This window comes from Drosophila miranda (genome assembly GCF_003369915.1).
Source record: "Drosophila miranda strain MSH22 chromosome Y unlocalized genomic scaffold, D.miranda_PacBio2.1 Contig_Y2_pilon, whole genome shotgun sequence".
Classification (NCBI taxonomy): Eukaryota; Metazoa; Arthropoda; class Insecta; order Diptera; family Drosophilidae; genus Drosophila; species Drosophila miranda.
The window spans coordinates 28,526,132-28,547,998 of record NW_022881614.1 but is presented as its reverse complement, the minus strand read 5'-3'; the positions used below and the strand labels follow the sequence as shown (position 1 = coordinate 28,547,998).

Below are 21,867 nucleotides of genomic sequence, written 5' to 3'. Positions count from 1 at the left end.
CCTTGGACACCAGGCGGACAGACTTGGGACGCAGATAAGCCAGATATTCAGATACGCAAAGCGGATCAGCAAGTGCCAACAGATTTAGCGAATTTTTTCTATTTTCTCACATCCCCAAAGAACAAGAGATTGAGCCTGAAAACAAAAACCCATCGATTGCCAAATAATGTGCATTTATTTATACACTTTGGGCCATTGTGCTGCTCGAATTCTCATTCACTTTACTTGGTTAAAGCCGAGTTAAAAGTTGTTGGGTGCTGCCCACATCTCTGTCGATTGGTATTTGAGCTGCAGAACGGCCTTGCTCCACCTCCTCCACAGTCTATTCAAAGACTATCCCATAAGACTTAATAAGGAGCACGAATTTATATTCAAATTTGAATGAACTGCTTAGCAGCACTGCTTTTCATAATTATCCCATGCTTATCTGTACCGCTTTACATAACTGTTCCCTGCTTTTCTTCCGTACAGTAAACTGCTTGATAAGTGGTGGAATTTCTTTACTTAATTTTCAACGAAAAAAGAGCTTTTTTCTTGTTATTCTGAAACTCTTCTCACAAAGATCTCTTTTAATCCCTTTTTACAGATTCTACAAAACTTGGGAAAAGTGGATCGGACTGCAGATGAAATCTTCGACGACCACTTGAACAACTTCAATCGCCAACAAATGAGCGCCAACAGATTACAGAAGGAATTAAACAATTATATAAGATGTGTTCGCGGTAAGGCACATTACATAGCGAAACGAAATGCCTGTCAGAATCTGTGTGTTTTCAACAATCTTGTATCTTATCTGTTCCGACAGCTGCAAAAACCGCCTCCAAGTCCCTGATGGATGCCGTGTGCGAGATCTACGAGCCACAGTGGAGCGGCTACGAAGCCCTGCAAGCACAGACTGGCGCCTCGGACAGCTTGTGGGCGGACTTTGCACACAAACTGGGGGACCAAGTGCTCATACCACTCAATACATACACCGGACAACTTCCCGAAATGAAGGCAAGCCCTGGCGGAGATTTCTCAGCCAAAGGAAGGAGATCATACTAATGTTTATGCTAATGTATTGCTTGTATCGCTGCAGAAAAAAGTTGAGAAGCGCAACCGAAAGCTAATTGACTACGATGGCCAGCGCCATTCGTTCCAAAATCTGCAGGCCAATGCCAGCAAACGCAAAGACGACGTCAAGGTGGGTAGAGAGTGATCCTGTGATCCGTGCTCTTGGCTCTTGGCTAACATTCTGTTCATTTAGCTGACCAAGGGACGCGAACAGCTGGAGGAGGCCCGACGCACCTACGAGATCCTCAACACCGAACTGCACGACGAGCTGCCTGCCCTGTACGACTCGAGAATACTGTTTCTGGTGACCAACTTGCAGACGCTCTTCGCCACCGAGCAGGTCTTCCACAACGAAACGTCCAAGGTGCGCCCCAGAGCCAATAGAATTGCATAAAAGCACTTAAATCTCTCTGTTGTACCTCTCCAGATACACTCGGAGCTGGAGGCGATTGTTGACAAACTGGCCACAGAATCGCAGCGCGGCTCTAACACGCTCCGCAAACAGACAAGTAAGTTGTACTGTACATACGAGTGTGTACATATAGCCGCCGTCACATGGCTAATGCTGATGCTGACTCCCCTGACTCCCCTACTCTCCGCTCGCAAACAGGCAATGCCATCAAGACGTCGAGTCCAGTGCAGTCGCCGGTTAACAAGCTGAACAACGCCAGCATCAACAGCACCAACTACCAGAATCAAATTACCACAAACGGGGGCTCCAGTCTGGCGAACAGCCGTAAGTACAGCCCCCTCCTCAGGGGAGTTGTCCCTCTCTTACGCCCACTCTGGCTCTCTGTCTATCTCTGATCCTTAATTATTCTCTGTTACTTATTGAATTATGTTTGTTTCTTTACCCTTTTCGTTACCCTATTCTTTTGCTAAAAACGAACAAATAATTATAATTATAAATTGCTCGAAACTGTACAAAAAAAAAATCTCATTGCAAAACCAAAAACCCCCGCCCCCCATTAAAGAATAACTTTATTTCGGATACTATAAGAAACAGAGCTCAATATAATACACAACATATAGAAAGAATATTTGTATATCCCGCACTGTATAGTCTCTATGGTCTATGAATGATGATGATTTCGCTGTAGTTTTGTCAATTTATAAGATATATGTATTTGTTTTTACTTTGTTTCAAATTTATTTGGCAACTAATTCTGTTAACTTTTTTATACCCGATACTCAAAATGAGTATTGGGGTATATTAGATTTGTGGTAAAAGTGGATGTGTGTAACGTCCAGAAGGAATCGTTTCCGACCCCATAAAGTATATATATTCTTGATCAGCATCAATAGCCGAGTCGATTGAGCCCTGTCTGTCTGTCCGTTCGTCCGTCTGTCCGTCTATCCGTCCGTCCGTCTGTCCGTCTGTCCGTCCCCTTCAGCGCCTAGTGCTCAAAGACTATAAGAGCGAGAGCAACGATGTTTTGGATCCAGACTTCTGTGATATGTCACTGCTACAAGAATATTTCAAAACTTTGCCCCGCCCACTTCCGCCCCCACAAAGGGCGAAAATCTGTGGCATCCACAATTTCGACGATACGAGAAAACTAAAAACACAGAATCGTAGAGGATGACTATATCTTCTAGAGTGCAAAATCTGAACCAGATCGTATAATTATTATAGCCAGAATCAAGAAAACAATTTCATTCTTTCTCGCTCTGTCTCTCTCTAACACACAGGTTTCATGGTCGGTTTTGCCAATTGCAAAATATGAGTTCAAGAATGTCAGAACCTATAAGAGCCAGAGCAACCAAATTTGGTATCCACACTCCTGTGATATCGGACCTTGACCATTTTGTGTCAAAATTTCGCCACACCCACTTCCGCCCCCGCAAAGGACGAAAATCTGAGGCATCCACAAATCTCAGAGACTATTAAGGCTAGAGTAACCAAATTTGGTACACACACTCCTTTAAGATGTCACTATAAAACGTATATCTCAAAATTTCGCCTCACCCCCTTCCGCCCACACAAAGGACGAAAATCTGTTGCATCCACAATATTGCAGATTCGAGAAAACTAAAAACGCAGAATCATAGATAATGACCATATCTCTCAGATTGCTGAATCTGGATAAGATCAGATCATTTTTATAGCCAATAGGAACAAATCAATTTGCAGTGGCTACGCAGCGCCCGACGTCACGCTCAGACTGATTTTCTGTCTCTCTCGCACGCACTCTTTGTCGTGTCGTTTAATATTAGCGGCGTCTGCCGGAGGAGAGCCATACTGACTAAGTATCGGGTATAAATGTAGAGTTGCGGTGTCCGCAGCAACTCACAACGTTCCCTCTCGTTTTCGTTCTAAAGTTGAGTTTTAAACTAAAAACCTTTTGGCATTGCGAGAACATTCCATTTATAGACGATCCCCCGATTGTAAATACAAACAAAATTGTTGGCAGCGGTGGCCTGGGCTAGACCTAATCTGTACCATATAAAATACTATAGCCTATAAGGTCCGGTCCCCCAATCTCCCCAATGGATCCGAGAGCAGAAGACATGCCATTGTATTTACATGTGTGTGTGGGATGGGCTGGTCCAGGCTGTGGACTGTGGACCGTGGTCAAATGGAATGTTGCATGTTCTTGTCGAAATGGAAATGTCATTTAACGCCCTTTAACCTGCATGTCCTGAGTTATATTTGATTTATTTTCTCTCTTTTTATTTGATCTTTTGTTTGTCTCTCTAACCACAAAAAACAAACACCAATTGAATGAAATAATACAATCGAATCGAATGCATTCAAACACCAAAATCAATTCAACAACAACATCGAACGTATAAAAATGCAATCAAAATGAAACCACACAAAAAACACGATAAATATAAACTATACAAATGTAGCAACATCCACGAGCTCGTCCCTGCAAGAGCCGAGATTTGATTCCATTTCTTCAACACCAGAACCGACACCGGAGTCGCCGTCGCCGTCGCCGCCGCCAATTTTAAAACAGCGCATCAGTAGCACCCCAGTGCCGACGACCACAAGCAGCGCCCAAGCAATGGACATTGCCGAGCTAAGCAGTCCGAATGCCAACACGAAGATCACAACCACCACACAGACAACGACAGTGACAAAGACAGAGGAACAAAAAGCAGCAGGAGAGGGAGCAGCAGAATCAGCAGCAGCACCCCTCCAGGTGAACGGTAATGGCAACAACAATCAATCCCCGGCAAGCAGTGCCAGTGCACAGGCAAAGCAGAAGGAAAGCATCAGCAGCAGCACTGCCAGTGGCGGGGGCGGCAAGCATCCCAAAGAGCTGCCCACAACAACAACGAATGCCGAAGCAGCGGCTGAGGCGGCCGCCAATAACGGCAACTCCATCGAGGAGCACAAGCAGAAGAAATTAGGTAATACAGCGATAGGAATCACCACTACTACTACCACCAAGCACTTAGTTACATCAACAGATACAGATAAAGATACAGATACCGTTACAAATACAAGTACAAGTACAGTCAGCAATCAGATCAGTAGGCAATTAGTTCATAGACAAACCGTTAATAATGCTAATAAGAATCCGTTCGAAGAGGACGATGAGTGCATCTACGAGGTTCCCAATGGTGAGTAAACCTCAATACGAGTCCACTGGGTCCACTGTCTCTCTAGCTCCTAGTTCTCTCTCTCTCTCTCTCTCTCTCTCTCTCTCTCTCTTAATCTCTCTGTGTAAATCTTTGTCACTATCTCTCTGCATCCCCCAACTATAAGTACGCTGTGCGCCGTGTCGTCTCGTCAGAGAACTAACTGGGATCAGACCCCAAACAAAAAAGGGTCAGGCTCAGGCTCAGGCTCAGGCTCGGGCCTGTCTAATTTTGTTGTCAGCTAAAGCCGTAGTTTCCCATTGAGCGGAGCACTTTATATTGTATTGTATTGTAATGTTTGGTGAGTGGCATGCTGCAAGTGGCATCCACTCTAGCAGGCTCAATCGAACCCACTCATCTGACATTGACATTGGCGGTCATCTCTGTTCTCATCCCACGGCTTGCAAACTTATCTCTGTTCTCATTTGGGCTTAGTTTTAATATCGTATTAATTGGGTGGGAGTGGAGATCGCTACGCTACTGGTTACAGGTGTCCTTCATCACGTATGTAGGCTATTCTTACTATTTGTTCGGAGCAGAAACCAGCCGATTAGCTGCTTGCCAAATAGCACCTAATTCTTGGCCCTCAGCCGCTTATTTTGTTTGTTACTTATGTCTATGTCACTCATTTGTTTGTTAAAGCTTTGCGCTTGCTTGCCCTGCTAAGCGCTCTCTGCCAGCTCGCTCTTCGCTATCTCCGCTTTGCGTCTGCCTACCGACGTCAGCCGAGCCATGATGCAATTATACAAGGCGGTCTCGTCGGCAAAAGTTAGTCCCTTAACGTATGCTAGCAATAAGTGCGAGTGAAGGGCACATAGTATAGTGAGTGTGAGTGAGACGGTATATGTTGATGTTGATTAACCCTTAACAGGCCCGTGGGTTTTAAAATTTTAAAATAAAATGATTTTACTGATATATTAATATTTAAATTTTATGCAACATTTTATTTTTCTTCAACATTTTTAGTTATATTAAAATGTTCTTTTACATAATATATAAAGATTACTTCTAATTCTGTGGTATTTTTTTTATATGCTTTTTATAATTTTGTTGTTGTCGGGACATAAGGGTTAAGAATATATCAAAAAATTCGTCCGGGAACAACCTTCATCATCAACAAGCAAGCATGCACTGACGATAAGGGACAACACGAACGAACTTCGGCTCCCGACGAGACCACCTTGTATAATTGCATCATGGGCCGAGCGAAGCTGCGCTTAGCGATCGGAGCGGCAATGTAAAGGGCAGGCAAGCCACACTTGCAATTTGAATGTCACGCATTAAAGAACATATCGTAATTTTATTTCTGCGCCGAGTTTTATTTAATTCGAAATAATTAGTCGGCCGATTGGGGATAAAAAACATTATCTCCACATAAAATTTGGTGACCCCGACGTGATCTCTGAGTTGCAGTGTCAATTAATAATCATTCGCGATCGACATTCGTTAGCCCTAGCAAATTTTCGGCGGTTAAGCACAATTCGGTGCTAAAACACACTTACATACACCTACATACACGCATTGCTGGCTATTAATTTCTCTGTCGCGACAATTCGGTCAGTGCAGTGCGGTAGGCAGTGCAGCGAACTCACTAATACACACAAGCGGAGTACAATGCGGAATCGGACAGCTCGCACAGCCGCACAGCTAAAGGCATTAGCTGTAATCCCTTTGCTTTCGGTTCCCACGTTTATACGTATACAGGGTGTCTTTTTCGGTCGTGCTGAGTGACTCTTTTAAAACCTCAACATGGCAGCACCTGAGCCTACCAATGTCGCGAACGCAGCAATGCCGAGTGATGTAGATTTCTACAAGCACAAGGCCGAGTCCAAAGCGCGCCAACTAAAGGCCATGGATCGCTTTCTCACCAAGGAAGAGCTTGCCAAATTAGATGACGCAGAACTTCAAGCTCGCTTAGAGCAAATCGAGCGAATGAATGCGGATTTCGATGCCGCTCAAACGAGCCTTGAAAGGCTGGATTTCCTGCAGTTAGCCCATGATGCCCGACTGGACTTTTCGAATGTTTATGTAAAGGTTAGGTCCAGGCTGTCGCGGGAGTTGGTGGCTGCTCGCACGGTAAATGTTGCCAATTCAACGGCTCGGCATACTCTCGAGGGGAATTCGTCGTTGTTCGCCTATAATAGTATAGGCCGTTCTCGAATGCCCGAGTTGCAGCTTCCGCGATTCGGTGGGAACTACATGGATTGGCCAGAATTCCACTCGATGTTCTCGACAATGGTGCACAAAGACCATCGTATACCAATCATCGAAAAATTCCAATATCTTCGTGGATGTCTAGATGGTGCTGCGCTGGATACGATTCGTTCCTTGGAACTTTCTGAGGAGAGGGGGGGGGATAAGAGCCTCCCGCCCCCAAGCTCACTTGGATCTATAAAAGATCCGTTGTGTTGCCGCATGGGCATGTGCCCCTTCGCGTTGCCCGAACCGTGAGAGCATACTACTGCAGGTTAAGGGCAGTCCCATCCGGTGGCTTGGATGTATTTGGACAAGGTCCCTGGTTTGATTACGGACAGGTCCGAAATGTCCGTGAGGAAAGCGGCCCCGAGAATACGAAGACGACGATTTCCAAGGGCTGGGCAGTGGCAGAAGAAGTGGGGGACCGATTCCTCCTCCTCCTCGTCGCGACAACTCCTGCAGAAGTCGTTATGAGGGATTGACAGTCTAGAGGCGTGAGTGCCGATCTGCCAGTGTCCCGTAATGCCTCTAGTAACTGCAGAGCACTGTGCTCTGCTGAGTTTATACAGCTCTGCTGAGCGCTTCTTCGATCGATATGGCCATATCAATCTTGAGACTTTACAGGAAACGGTTTGCTGCCATCTCCTATTGGCATTTTGCTCGAACAAATCGTGCGTTAGGAGCCTGCACGTAGCCAAGGGCATCGCTACTTGCTCCCTCTCCGATAGGAGAGGAATCGTAGTACCCTGCCTGGCTAGCTCGTCGGCGGCGTCATTCCCCTCGATGTCCCTGTGGCCGGGGACCCATATAAGGAAGAGATCTAACTGCTCTGCGATCTCGTGCAGAGACCTGCGGCAGTCATTTACAGTCGCTGAGTTCGACGATATTGAGCCTAGAGCTTTGATAGCTGCTTGGCTGTCCGAGAAGACGCACACTAAGTGCGTATCTAGAAGTAGTTTGGAGACGATCGAAATGGCCTCCTTGATGGCTTCAACCTCCGCTTGGAACACACTACAGTGATCCGGGAGCCTGAGGCAATGACTGATGTTCAGCTCGCTGCAGTAGACTCCGCCTCCCACGCGGCCGTCTAGCTTTGAGCCATCAGTGTAGAAGTGGACCGCATTTGCAGGTCCTGGTTCGCCCATCTCCCAGTCCTCCCTAGATGGGATTGATACCTGGAAGGGCGTCGAGAGGTGATCACTGGGGATACAGTAATCTGTCCTCTCTGGTAATTGCGGGAGTCTCATCAGGATTCCCGAGTGCCCAACCGCGGATGCTTTCCACAGTCTGACTTCTCTCATTCTGAGGGCGGAAAGTGTTGCCACCTTCTTTCCCATGAGATCCACAGGGAGGAGGTCCAGCACAGTATCCAGGGCTTCCCCTGGAGTAGTGCGTAGCCCGCCAGTTATGCATAGCTCTGCCATGCGCTGAACTCTGCTGAGTTTATTGAGGCATGTCCTTCTGTCCAAGGCTGGCCACCATACCACCACTCCATAGAGCATGATTGGTCGTATGATGGCGGTGTAGAGCCACCGAACTATATAGGGGGTCATTCCCCATTTTAGTCCGATGGCTTTCCTGCAAGTATAGAGGGCCACTGTGGCCTTCTTTACTCTATCCTCTATGCTCAATTTCCAATCGAGCTTTCTATCGAGGATTAGGCCAAGATACTTGGCGTTGTTGCTGAAGATTAGCGTTTCCCCACATAGTCTTGGGGGAATCAGTACCGGAACTTTGTACTTCCTAGTGAAAAGCACCAGTTCCGTTTTAGACGGGTTGACGCCTAACCCGCATTTGTCTGCCCATTTCGACATTTTCGTGAGAGTACTTGTCATGCACTCACACAACGTCTGCGGAAATTTTCCGGAGAATGCTATGGCAACATCGTCCGCGTACGCCACCACACGGCAGCCACCCCCCTCTATCTCCCGCAGCAGTGTGTTCACTGCCACGTTCCATAGGAGGGGCGAGAGGACAAATCTGGTACACGTTGACGTCCCCAGTGATGCCTCAACCGTCCTGCATTGTAGCATCTGATCGATCAGGCTCCGCTCCGCGTCCTGGAGTCAACGCCCAGATCCGTCAGTGCGCCCGTGATGGCGGTCGGAAGGATGTTGTTAACCGCGCCTTCTATGTCGAGGAAGGCTACCAGGGTGTACTCCTTACAGTTGAGGAACGCTTCTACGATCGATGTGATCGTGTGTAGGGCCGTTTCGGTGGATCTTCCTTTCCGATAGGCATGCTGGGAGTCTGAGAATAGACTAGGCGGAATATTTACCGTGAGATGCATCCCCAAAAGCCGTTCCATCGTCTTCAGAAGGAAGGACGATAGACTTATGGGTCTGAAATCTTTGGGGGCAGTGTGCGAGGGCTTGCCTGCCTTGGGGATGAAGACGACTTTGGTGTGAAGCCAGGTTTCCGGGATATATCCATGGGGGAAGATTCCCTCGTATATCCTTTTGAGCCAATTAGTGGCTTTTTGTCCAGCGTGAATCAGTTGGGCAGGGATGATGCCATCTGGTCCCGCGGATTTGTATGGTTTGAAGCTTTTTATTGCCCAGGAAATGTTCTCCTGGCTTAGCAGGTTCATGATAACACTTGAGGCAACGGAGGGAGCCGCGGTGTAGTGTGGTCTGTTTTCATCGCAGCCGGGAAAGTGGGTGTTAAGGAGAAGATTTAGCGACTCCTCGCTGGACGTAGTCCACGACTGGTCGGTGTTCTTCAAGTAGCCCAGGGTGGGTGTTGTCTTCGAGAGAACTCTGCGCAAGCGTGAGGCTTCTGAGTTACTCTCGATTTCGCTGCAGAACTTACGCCAGGAGGCGCGTTTGGCTTTTCTAAGTTCTTTGTTGTAGGTTGACAGACTGGCCTTGTATTCGGCCCAGTTTTGCTCAACGTTTTCAGCCTTAGCTTTATTGAAGAGTCTCCTGGAGGCTTTCCGGAGTTCACCCAGTTTCGGATTCCACCATTCAGGTTTCTTCCGGCCTCTGTTCTTGCCAGAGGGGTATGCTTTGTCGAGCGCCTTATTGCAGGCGTCGGTAAAGATCTTAAGAAGACGAGTCGTGGCCTCCGTGGAGAACTCCTCCTCAGATGGGGGCTCAGGGAGAACACGACAGAGGTAATCAGAGTACCGAGTCCAGTTTGTCCGCCTGATGTTCCGGAATCGGACTGGCTTCGGTACTGAGAAGGAGAAGACAGTTTTCACGTACCTGTGGTCCGAGAAGGAATGCTCTTCCAGGACCCTCCAGGATACAATGTTACGCTGTATCTCATGAGAGGCAAGCGTGAGGTCCAGGACCTCCTTGCGGTTTTTAATGATAAAGGTGGGATCACTACCCCGGTTTAATAAGACCATCTGAGTGGTCAGTAAGTAACTGAAAAGGTACTCACCCCTTTCGTTTGTGTCAGTGCTTCCCCACTGGCAGTGATGTGCATTGGCATCGCACCCCACAATTAGGCCGATGTCCTTGGCCGAGCAGTCTGCGATTAGAGCCCGGAGAGGCGCGTGTGGAGGGGGGTCTGGTTGTTCATGCCCCATGTATGCGGAGCAGATCCTCAGTGAGCGCTCCTGGCCTTCGAGGCTCACTGCGGTGTGGTCTTCATTGCTAAAATTTGGGTGCAAAAATAAGTGCAACTCTCTTTTTGCAAGAATGCAGGTACGAATTTTACCTGCGGTTTCAGCTACATATAGCTTGTAGTCAGAAGTCCTCAGACCGGAGACCCTGTTTCCGAGGATCCAGGGCTCCTGAATGAGGACTATGTCGGCTCCACCCTTGGCCAGGTGGAGCAGTAGAGCAGCGCATGCTGCCTTACAATGGTGGAGGTTTATCTGCAGGAGCGTCAACGACATTCCTGAGGCTCGCCTCCACCATTGTTGCTTCTAGATCGCTGTCAGGGGACTCCGGCTCCTTCCCGACAACGATGTGGCTGAGACCTCTGGCTAGGTCGCTCTCGTCGAACGCGTAGTCGTCCAAGATGTCGTCCGACATCATGGACGCCGCATCCGACGCCGGGTTGTCTTCCTCGCACGAGGCCCCCTCTTTCGGGATCTCCGGCAGCTCCGGGTCTGGCTCGACCTCCGCTTGCCTGCCCTTGCGATCGGACTTGTAAGTGGATATGGTGACCTTCTTGTAGCCATAATCCACTACACCGTCCGACTTTGCGAGGAGATCAATGGATTCCTCATTTAGGACGAGGATAATCTGGCGCCTCTGCCCTTGGATATCCTCCACCTTTGCCACCTTCCAATCGGCTGTAGGAAGGTGGGGGTTGCAGACCTGCAGTAACCTGAGGATCTTCTCAGGCTCTGCAGGCTTAGCCGAGACCCACGCTCTGGCTCTCGGGCGACTAGGGACATCTTCCCACTTCACGGCCTCCAGTTTCGCCCCTGGATAGACCTCTTTTAGGGCCGCCACCGCCTTCATGTAGAGGGCCGCAGAGCGAGCGTCTTGGCAGGCGATGGCTTTGACCTTGCCTTGATGCCACCCTGCGTCCTCACACATTGGCGGTGGTCCGCCGTTCTCCTCCAGTTCCAGTAGGAACCGGTCCTGGAGCTCGTTCTCCACCAGGTGCCACTTATCGCGAGGGACATGGCCGTCCTCGGCGCCCCTGTCCAGGACACCGATCAGGGTCTTGCCCCTCGCCACCTCAGCGAACGACCGGTTCGTGAGGTGGGTCTTCACCCGCTTGGCTTTCTGGGCTTGGCCTGGCTGATTTGCGGGGTCCTCCGCTGAGCGTTTCCGCTTGTTAGGGGCCTTGGCTTCGCCCTTTCCGGCTTTGGCTGGCTGGAACAGTGGAAGGATTGAGCAGGCCCACAGCCTCTGCTCCTTTCCTTCGGCTGACGCCTTGAAGTTCGGGTCTTCGTTGGACAGGATGAAAGCCGCTCGTCTCCTGTCCTGGTACGACGGCTTTCCTCCCCGTGGTGCAGAGACGTTGCCCGCCGGGGCTCCCATGGGTTCTTCGGTCCCGGTGCGCTTACCAGCCGCGATTACGCTCTTCTTGGCAGCCACCCCGGTATCCGCTTCGCCCTTGGAGCCACCCGACTTGGAAGGACCCGATTGGCTTTTTGGGCCCCCCCTCGCTGCGGCTGCTGCCTGAAGACGGTGGACCGACTCAGTCTCCTTCCCCGTCTTCTTTGGACCCGGTTTCCCAGGCGCTGGTGCAGAGGGATTGGCTTGTCCCTCCTGTACTTTAAGAGGAGTACCGAGCTCCTTTGCGGCTTTGTTGGTTTTTATATATTTATTATTTGGCATAGAAGTTCCCACGAGTAGGCGGGAAGGGGATGGTCACCCGAGGCATAGCCCGCTTGCCCCGGGAAGCCTGATTTAAACTGGAGGTCGGCAGGTATCCAGAGTCCGCATATTAGCGACCGGGCACCCCCCCGGCCATGCATCCCTCGGCATATAACAGTGTCACCTTGGATTGGGGTAATTTCACTGAGAGTTTTCTTCTCTCCGCCCGACTACCATTCGCCAGCATCCTAGCAGAGACATGACCGTGCTAGGACCTGTTTCCAGCCGCCCTCACGGGGAGAGTATAGTCGCACTTCCGCCGGTGTGTACAGTTACGGCGGGTGCCGGTTCGCTCGTGCCCACCTGTATCCTATGACGCGGAGCACAGTCGCCTTGGATCCAGGGCAAGCCATGAACCCGAGGCGCCTGTGCCCCGTTCCGAGTCTACAGTTGTGACGAGCCGACCCGACATCCGTTTATCCCCCTGTAGCACCCGACGGCTGACGGCCAAGATTACTTCTAATTCTGTGGTATTTTTTTTATATGCTTTTTATAATTTTGTTGTTGTCGGGACATAAGGGTTAAGAATATATCAAAAAAATTCGTCCGTGAACAACCTTCATCATCAACAAGCAAGCATGCACTGACGATAAGGGACAGCACGAACGAACTTCGGCTCCCGACGAGACCACCTTGTATAATTGCATAATGGGACGAGCGAAGCTGCGCTTAGCGATCGGAGCGGCAATGTAAAGGGCAGGCAAGCCACACTTGCAATTTGAATGTCACGCATTAAAGAACATATCGTAATTTTATTTCTGCGCCGAGTTTTATTTAATTCGAAATAATTAGTCGGCCGATTGGGGATAAAAAACATTATCTCCACATAAAATTTGGTGACCCCGACGTGATCTCTGAGTTGCAGTGTCAATTAATAATCATTCGCGATCGACATTCGTTAGCCCTAGCAAATTTTCGGCGGTTAAGCACAATTCGGTGCTAAAACACACTTGCATACACCTACATACACGCATTGCTGGCTATTAATTTCTCTGTCGCGACAATTCGGTCAGTGCAGTGCGGTAGGCAGTGCAGCGAACTCACTAATACACACAAGCGGAGTACAAAGCGGAATCGGACAGCTCGCACAGCCGCACAGCTAAAGGCATTAGCTGTAATCCCTTTGCTTTCGGTTCCCACGTTTATACGTATACAGGGTGTCTTTTTCGGTCGAGCTGAGTGACTCTTCTAAAACCTCAACATGGCAGCACCTGAGCCTACCAATGTCGCGAACGCAGCAATGCCGAGTGATGTAGATTTATACAAGCACAAGGCCGAGTCCATCGCGCGCCATGGATCGCTTTCTCACCAAGGAAGAGCTTGCCGAGTTAGATGAGGCAGAACTTCAAGCTCGATTAGAGCAAATCGAGCGAATGAATGCGGATTTCGATGCCGCTCAAACGAGCCTTGAAAGGCTGGATTTCCTGCAGTTAGCCCATGATGCCCGACTGGACTTTTCGAATGTTTATGTGAAGGTTAGGTCCAGGCTGTCGCGGGAGTTGATGGCTGCTCGCACGGTAAATGTTGCCAATTCAACGGCTCGGCATACTCTCGAGGGGAATTCGTCGTTGTTCGCCTCTAATAGTATAGGCCGTTATCGAATGCCCGAGTTGCAGCTTCCGCGATTCGGTGGGAGCTACATGGATTGGCCAGAATTCCACTCGATGTTCTCGACAATGGTGCACAAAGACCATCGTATACCAATCATCGAAAAATTCCAATATCTTCGTGGATGTCTAGATGGTGCTGCGCTGGATACGATTCGTTCCTTGGAACTTTCTGAGGAGAATTACCACAAGGCGGTGAATTTACTAATGTTGCGATTCGATAATAAACTGTTACATTTTCAGGCACACGTCAAGGCTATTTTCGGGCTGCAAGGGGTGGAGAAGGGCTCGGCTATCGGCTTGCGCGCGCTCAGCGACAAAATCAATTCGCACTTGCGTGCCCTTCAGACCTTGGCGACCCCGCAGGAGATATCCGATGGGTTGCTGATCTTCATCATAGGCACGAAATTGGACCACAAGACCAAGGAGAAATGGGAAGAGAACTTGCCGACGTCAGGATTGCCTCGGTGGTCAAGCATGGCCTCATTCTTGGAAGCGAGATGTCGGATGCTGGAGAATTTGGGATCAGCCATGGCAACAAGTCCTAGTCAACAGGTGGGAGAAGACAAACCTGTCACCCTTATCACCTCCAGTAACGACCATCCTAACCCCATATGTAACCATTGCAATTCCTCCGAGCATTACATATCTAGATGTCAGGAATTCCTGAATCTCTCTGCGTTTGAACAATACAAAGAAGCAAAGAAGAGCCGCTTGTGTTTGAACTGCCTCAACAAAGGCCATGAATTGCAGAAGTGCAGGTCAGGACTTTGCAGGCATTGCCAGGCCAAACATCACACGCTACTCCACATTCCATCGGGAACTGGTGCTTCATCTTCCTCTTCACCGGCCGAGGAATCGATCCAGCAAGAGGCCGCGACTGTGCTTCTAGCAAGCGGGTGTTCTAGCCCTCCCCCTCGATCCAGAAATCTCAGCCTAGCCAGAACGTGTTGCTACCTACTGCCCTCGTCCATGTAACAGATCGTTATGGAGCACTTATCCCATGTCGTGCCATTTTGGATTCTGCATCACAGGCTAACTTTGTAACATCTAGATTTGCTGATCAGTTGCAGTTGGATCATCGCTCGTCTTATGTTCACATCTCTGGAATCGGAGATTCCATTCTACCTTCGAGCAAGTCTGTACATATAGTTGTACAATCCCAGGACGCAAGCTATCGAGCTTCCTTCGCTGCAATTGTCACCAACTCAATTACGGAAATGCAGCCTAACTTCGGCGTAGACGCAAAGGATTGGCCGATGCCGATTTTCGACCCACAACGCTGGAGTACCAAAACTTAGAGCAGCAATGCAGGAAGCAGCTGCTCGAGTGCCAGGTGCAAGTGGAAAAACTGCGATCGGAGAATCAGGAACTGCAGCGCGAACTTTTCCATATATTAAAAACCTACATATCCACGCTAAATGAAATTCAACTTTCAACAATTTCTACATTGCCAAATTTCCTGCCATTCTATGCAATTACAGAGGTTCCCGATGATCAAGACGTAATCACGACAAGCCGCCTTCGTAAAGAAGCGCCGATTGCTGCGTTCGACGATCATCCCAGCGTAGCCGCCAGCTGCGCCAAGCAAGCATCTTCAAGAGGGCCGTTGGAAAAATAGCGGTTCTGCCCCTTCAGGATGGATCTGTTGAAAGCCTTTGCCTTCCAACGGGGGGTGAATGTTCGGAGCAGAACCCTGCCGATTAGCTGCTTGCCAAATAGCACCTAATTCTTGGCCCTCAGCCGCTTATTTTGTTTGTTACTTATGTCTATGTCACTCATTTGTTTGTTAAAGCTTTGCGCTTGCTTGCCCTGCTAAACGCTCTCTGCCAGCTCGCTCTTCGCTATCTCCGCTTTGCGTCTGCCTACCGACGTCGGCCGAGCGAAGCTGCGCTTAGCGATCGGAGCGGCAATGTAAAGGGCAGGCAAGCCACACTTGCAATTTGGATGTCACGCATTAAAGAACATATCGTAATTTTATTTCTGCGCCGAGCTTTATTTAATTCGAAATAATTAGTCGGCCGATTGGGGATAAAAAACATTATCTCCACACTATTATTATTGATTTATCCAGCTCAACCACCCACACTCGATTCACGATCAAACACCAATCAATTCCATCTATCCATAATGTCATTCATTAATCGCTTGCACATACGCTGCTTCAACCACTGACCCCCTCCTGGACACAGAGCCCTGACCACTAACTCCACGAGGAATACTAACCCCGTTTGGCCAAGATTGCAACTTTGTTGTTCCGCTGCGTGCGTTTTAGTCTACTAAACAGAGCTATGCTACTTGAGCACGGGTCCTAAACTAAACCAGAACCGCACTTCTCTTTCCACACAGATGCCAACACGGCTGATTTACCGGCCGGCGTGCTCTACCGAGTGAAGGCCACCTACGGCTACGTGAAGGAGGATGTGGACGAGCTGAGCTTCGAAATTGGGGACACCATTCGCGTGATCGAGTACGATGATCCCGAGGCTCAGGTAAAGTTAATGCAGTTGAAATCCCTCCCCGCTTGTGGCAGATGGACACACTTCTTGTCTTTATTGAGTGCAGTTTTTCCTTGCCAATTTACAGGAGGAGGGCTGGCTAATGGGTCAGAAGGAGGGCACCAGCGAGAAGGGCCTCTTCCCCGCCAACTTCACGCGCCCCATCTGAGCGGAGGTGGACGACCGGAGCCGGAGCTGAGAACCAATCCACCAAACAGCCACACAAACTGCAGTCCCCACGCCATCACACCCCACCCAACATTTTGTTAAACCATAAATGTCTACAAAACGGAAATCCCAATCCAAACAATTGGCCAAACTTTCATTATTAAAATTGTCTTGTTCTGTGAAACGCATTCTTTCGATTAGCAATCCGTCGATTGTTAGAGCAGTGCTTCCAGTTATTATTAATTATTATTGTTGAACGCCATGGCAGACCACACCACACCACGCTAAGGAATATCGAAGCGATTGGCATTTTGGCACACACCACATTTTGAGGACGTTTCAAATTTTATTTTCTAGTTTTATTAGTTTCTAGTTTATTAGTTTTCTAGTTATATTATTTGTTAAAACTACTATTGTGCTCATAATTAATGCGAACAAAGTGTAATAAGTTAAAGGCAACACACACAACATGGAGGAGAATATAACCTTAACCTGAACATTTTGTATGTGTATTTTGCAAATATGTAGTACGAGTTTTTTATAGTCAATTGTGTGTATCGTGTATCTGGAGTGAATCGGGATGGCCAGTAGAAATTCCAGTCTGTTGACTCCAGGACAGGACTTGGATTTTGATTTGGAAATGGAAATTGTTTTCAGATAGGAACTTGTAATTGTATTTTTTTCTTTATATTTTTGTTAAACAAACTCGAACTAGCGCCAGCTTTATAACACGAGAACAATCCAATAGTCACTAACAGATCGATTCGAGGTTTTATTTTACTTTAATTGATTATAAATCGAATGAATTGCTTGACCCGACACGAAATAATTGTTTAAATTGTGCACACTGTAAAGTTATTATTTAAATTTTATTTAATACATTTAAACACTTATTTATCGCATGAATATATTGAAAAAATGATAATAATTTACAAAAATGCAAATAAAACATAGATTAAACGAAGTATTTGGATTTTAAATTTGAACGGAGTGCGGGTAATTTGCAGCAATGGGAGTTCGATATTTGGCAATCGGTAGTATATCGGTGTGGAGCAGCAGGGTGACCGTATTTGGTTAAAGATGACAGCAGCCTATTTTGTGCGGCAGGTTATCGAATCTTAACGATAGAAATCGTGGCAGTGTAACCGTATATATCTGTGCAATGTAGAAGTCGTGGAGAAAACATCTCAAATGTAGAGGTTTTTCATACGGCGCTTTCATGGGCCTTAAATGAAGAAAATAACGGCCTGAAAATATTCGCCAGCAGCAAGAGGCGACCATTAACGGTGAGTGTGCAATGAGCATTGTAGCTGACACTATTAGCTAGCTAGTTATTTCAACTGGTGGTGCGCCAATTATCGCTCTCGCAAATCGAGTTTAGAGCGACAGATATAGAGCACTTTAATCCCTCTAATATCTAAGAGGGATTCTTCCGACACCACCAAATCTGAAGTGCGAGTTAATATGACGCTGGATTGTGTATGTATGAGTGAGCGAGCGCACCAAATAAAGTAAGAACAAAGTGTAAAAAAGTCAGTTTTAAGAATTTTTGAGAAAAACCTTTTATCGATTTCAGATCATATTTTTATACGGTCACACTTATTTTCTTGCGAGAATCCATTTAAACATTTAAATCCTTGTCGCTCACATTCAAAAAAGTTAGATTTGGCGCGCAGCACTCGTAACCAGTCGATAGTATCGATAACAGAACTTGAATCGGGTAAGGACCTCTTTTACCCGATTGACAACAGTGAGTCTCATTCCATACACAAATGTTGCGCCTCTAATAGTATAGGCCGTTCTCGAATGCCCGAGTTGCAGCTTCCGCGATTCGGTGGGAACTACATGGATTGGCCAGAATTCCACTCGATGTTCTCGACAATGGTGCACAAAGACCATCGTATACCAATCATGGAAAAATTCCAATATCTTCGTGGATGTCTAGATGGTGCTGCGCTGGATACGATTCGTTCCTTGGAACTTTCTGAGGAGAATTACCACAAGGCGTTGAATTTACTAATGTTGCGATTCGATAATAAACTGTTACATTTTCAGGCACACGTCAAGGCTATTTTCGGGCTGCAAGGGGTGGAGAAGGTCTCGGCTATCGGCTTGCGCGCGTTCAGCGACAAAATCAATTCGCACTTGCGTGCCCTTCAGACCTTGGCGACCCCGCAGGAGATATCCGATGGGTTGCTGATCTTCATCATAGGCACGAAATTGGACCACAAGACCAAGGAGAAATGGGAAGAGAACTTGCCGACGTCAGGATTGCCTCGGGGGTCAAGCATGGCCTCATTCTTGGAAGCAAGATGTCGGATGCTGGAAAATTTGGGATCGGCTATGGTAACAATTCCTAGCCAGCAGGTGGGAGAAGACAAACCTGTCACCCTTATCACCTCCAGTAACGACCATCCTAACCCCATATGTAACCATTGCAATTCCTCCGAGCATTACATATCTAGATGTCAGGAATTCCTGAATCTCTCTGCGTTTGAACAATACAAAGAAGCAAAGAAGAGCCGCTTGTGTTTGAACTGCCTCAACAAAGGCCATGAATTGCAGAGGTGCAGGTCAGGACTTTGCAGGCATTGCCAGGCCAAACATCACACGCTACTCCACATTCCATCGGGAACTGGTGCTTCATCTTCCTCTTCACCGGCCGAGGAATCGATCCAGCAAGAGGCCGCGACTGTGCTTCTAGCAAGCGGGTGTTCTAGCCCTCCCCCCTCGATCCAGAAATCTCAGCCTAGCCAGAACGTGTTGCTACCTACTGCCCTCGTCCATGTAACAGATCGTTATGGAGCACTTATCCCATGTCGTGCCATTTTGGATTCTGCATCACAGGCTAACTTTGTAACATCTAGATTTGCTGATCAGTTGCAGTTGGATCATCGCTCGTCTTATGTTCACATCTCTGGAATCGGAGATTCCATTCTACCTTCGAGCAAGTCTGTACATATAGTTGTACAATCCCAGGACGCAAGCTATCGAGCTTCCTTCGCTGCAATTGTCACCAACTCAATTACGGAAATGCAGCCTAACTTCGGCGTAGACGCAAAGGATTGGCCAATGCCGAATAATCTAAGACTAGCTGATCCTAATTTCTCCAAGCCCCAACGTATCGATCTGTTGATAGGTTCTGGTTTGTTCTTCGATTTAATGTGCGTCGGACAGATTCGAATATCAGCCCAATTGCCAACATTGCAGGTGACAAAACTTGGTTGGATAGTATCAGGAAGCATTGATAGCTCGGAGAATAAGCGTGCAGCTTTAGCCGCTTTTAAAAATTCCTCGTGCATCTCTATTGACGATTTTCGACCCACAACGCTGGAGTACCAAAACTTAGAGCAGCAATGCAGGAAGCAGCTGCTCGAGTGCCAGGTGCAAGTGGAAAAACTGCGATCGGAGAATCAGGAACTGCAGCGCGAACTTTTCCATATATTAAAAACCTACATATCCACGCTAAATGAAATTCAACTCTCAACAATTTCTACATTGCCAAGTTTCCTGCCATTCTATGCAATTACAGAGGTTCCCGATGATCAAGACGTAATCACGACAAGCCGCCTTCGTAAAGAAGCGCCGATTGCTGCGTTCGACGATCATCCCAGCGTAGCCGCCAGCTGCGCCAAGCAAGCATCTTCAAGAGGGCCGTTGGAAAAATAGCGGTTCTGCCCCTTCAGGATGGATCTGTTGAAAGCCTTTGCCTTCCAACGGGGGGTGAATGTTCGGAGCAGAACCCTGCCGATTAGCTGCTTGCCAAATAGCACCTAATTCTTGGCCCTCAGCCGCTTATTTTGTTTGTTACTTATGTCTATGTCACTCATTTGTTTGTTAAAGCTTTGCGCTTGCTTGCCCTGCTAAACGCTCTCTGCCAGCTCGCTCTTCGCTATCTCCGCTTTGCGTATGCCTACCGACGTCGGCCGAGCGAAGCTGCGCTTAGCGATCGGAGCTGCAATGTAAAGGGCAGGCAAGCCACACTTGCAATTTGGATGTCACGCATTAAAGAACATATCGTAATTTTATTTCTGCGCCGAGCTTTATTTAATTCGAAATAATTAGTCGGCCGATTGGGGATAAAAAACATTATCTCCACACTATTATTATTGATTTATCCAGCTCAACCACCCACACTCGATTCACGATCAAACACCAATCAATTCCATCTATCCATAATGTCATTCATTAATCGCTTGCACATACGCTGCTTCAATCGTTGGTTTATTCCCCGCGCTGATACCCACTGACCCCCTCCTGGACACAGATCCCTGACCACTAACTCCACGAGGAATACTAACCCCGTTTGGCCAAGATTGCAACTTTGTTGTTCCGCTGCGTGCGTTTTAGTCTACTAAACAGAGCTATGCTACTTGAGCACGGGTCCTAAACTAAACCAGAACCGCACTTCTCTTTCCACACAGATGCCAACACGGCTGATTTACCGGCCGGCGTGCTCTACCGAGTGAAGGCCACCTACGGCTACGTGAAGGAGGATGTGGACGAGCTGAGCTTCGAAATTGGGGACACCATTCGCGTGATCGAGTACGATGATCCCGAGGATCAGGTAAAGTTAATGCAGTTGAACTCCCTCCCCGCTTGTGGCAGATGGACACACTTCTTGTCTTTATTGAGTGCAGTTTTTCCTTGCCAATTTACAGGAGGAGGGCTGGCTAATGGGTCAGAAGGAGGGCACCAGCGAGAAGGGCCTCTTCCCCGCCAACTTCACGCGCCCCATCTGAGCGGAGGTGGACGACCGGAGCCGGAGCTGAGAACCAATCCACCAAACAGCCACACAAACTGCAGTCCCCACGCCATCACACCCCACCCAACATTTTGTTAAACCATAAATGTCTACAAAACGGAAATCCCAATCCAAACTTTTGGCCCAACTTTCATTATTAAAATTGTCTTGTTCTGTGAAACGCATTCTTTCGATTAGCAATCCGTCGATTGTTAGAGCAGTGCTTCCAGTTATTATTAATTATTATTGTTGAACGCCATGGCAGACCACACCACACCACGCTAAGGAATATCGAAGCGATTGGCATTTTGGCACACACCACATTTTGAGGACGTTTCAAATTTTATTTTCTAGTTTTATTAGTTTCTAGTTTATTAGTTTTCTAGTTATATTATTTGTTAAAACTACTATTGTGCTCATAATTAATGCGAACAAAGTGTAATAAGTTAAAGGCAACACACACAACATGGAGGAGAATATAACCTTAACCTGAACATTTTGTATGTGTATTTTGCAAATATGTAGTACGAGTTTTTTATAGTCAATTGTGTGTATCGTGTATCTGGAGTGAATCGGGATGGCCAGTAGAAATTCCAGTCTGTTGACTCCAGGACAGGACTTGGATTTTGATTTGGAAATGGAAATTGTTTTCAGATAGGAACTTGTAATTGTATTTTTTTCTTTATATTTTTGTTAAACAAACTCGAACTAGCGCCAGC

General features: G+C 47.7%; 1 protein-coding gene across 8 annotated transcripts in view; it reads left to right on the top strand.

Moving 5' to 3' along the window:
* LOC117192626 (myc box-dependent-interacting protein 1-like) overlaps window positions 1-21,833 on the top strand; it is a 79,427-nt gene extending 57,594 nt beyond the window's left edge. Inside the window, exons 2-10 of one of the 8 annotated variants that reach the window (XM_033397352.1) lie at window positions 587-722; window positions 806-996; window positions 1,079-1,183; window positions 1,247-1,417; window positions 1,481-1,562; window positions 1,664-1,789; window positions 3,910-4,629; window positions 20,829-20,971; window positions 21,066-21,833. In XM_033397352.1, the coding sequence (XP_033253243.1) occupies window positions 587-722; window positions 806-996; window positions 1,079-1,183; window positions 1,247-1,417; window positions 1,481-1,562; window positions 1,664-1,789; window positions 3,910-4,629; window positions 20,829-20,971; window positions 21,066-21,146 (1,755 nt within the window). In that variant the 3' untranslated portion in view covers window positions 21,147-21,833. Of the gene's footprint in view, window positions 1-586; window positions 723-805; window positions 997-1,078; window positions 1,184-1,246; window positions 1,418-1,480; window positions 1,563-1,663; window positions 1,790-2,027; window positions 2,048-3,909; window positions 4,630-16,063; window positions 16,231-16,324; window positions 17,093-20,828; window positions 20,972-21,044 lie in introns of those variants that run through there. The other 7 variants (XM_033397353.1, XM_033397348.1, XM_033397347.1 and 4 more) reach the window with 7 other exon arrangements.
* The last annotated feature ends 34 nt before the right edge of the window (window positions 21,834-21,867 follow it).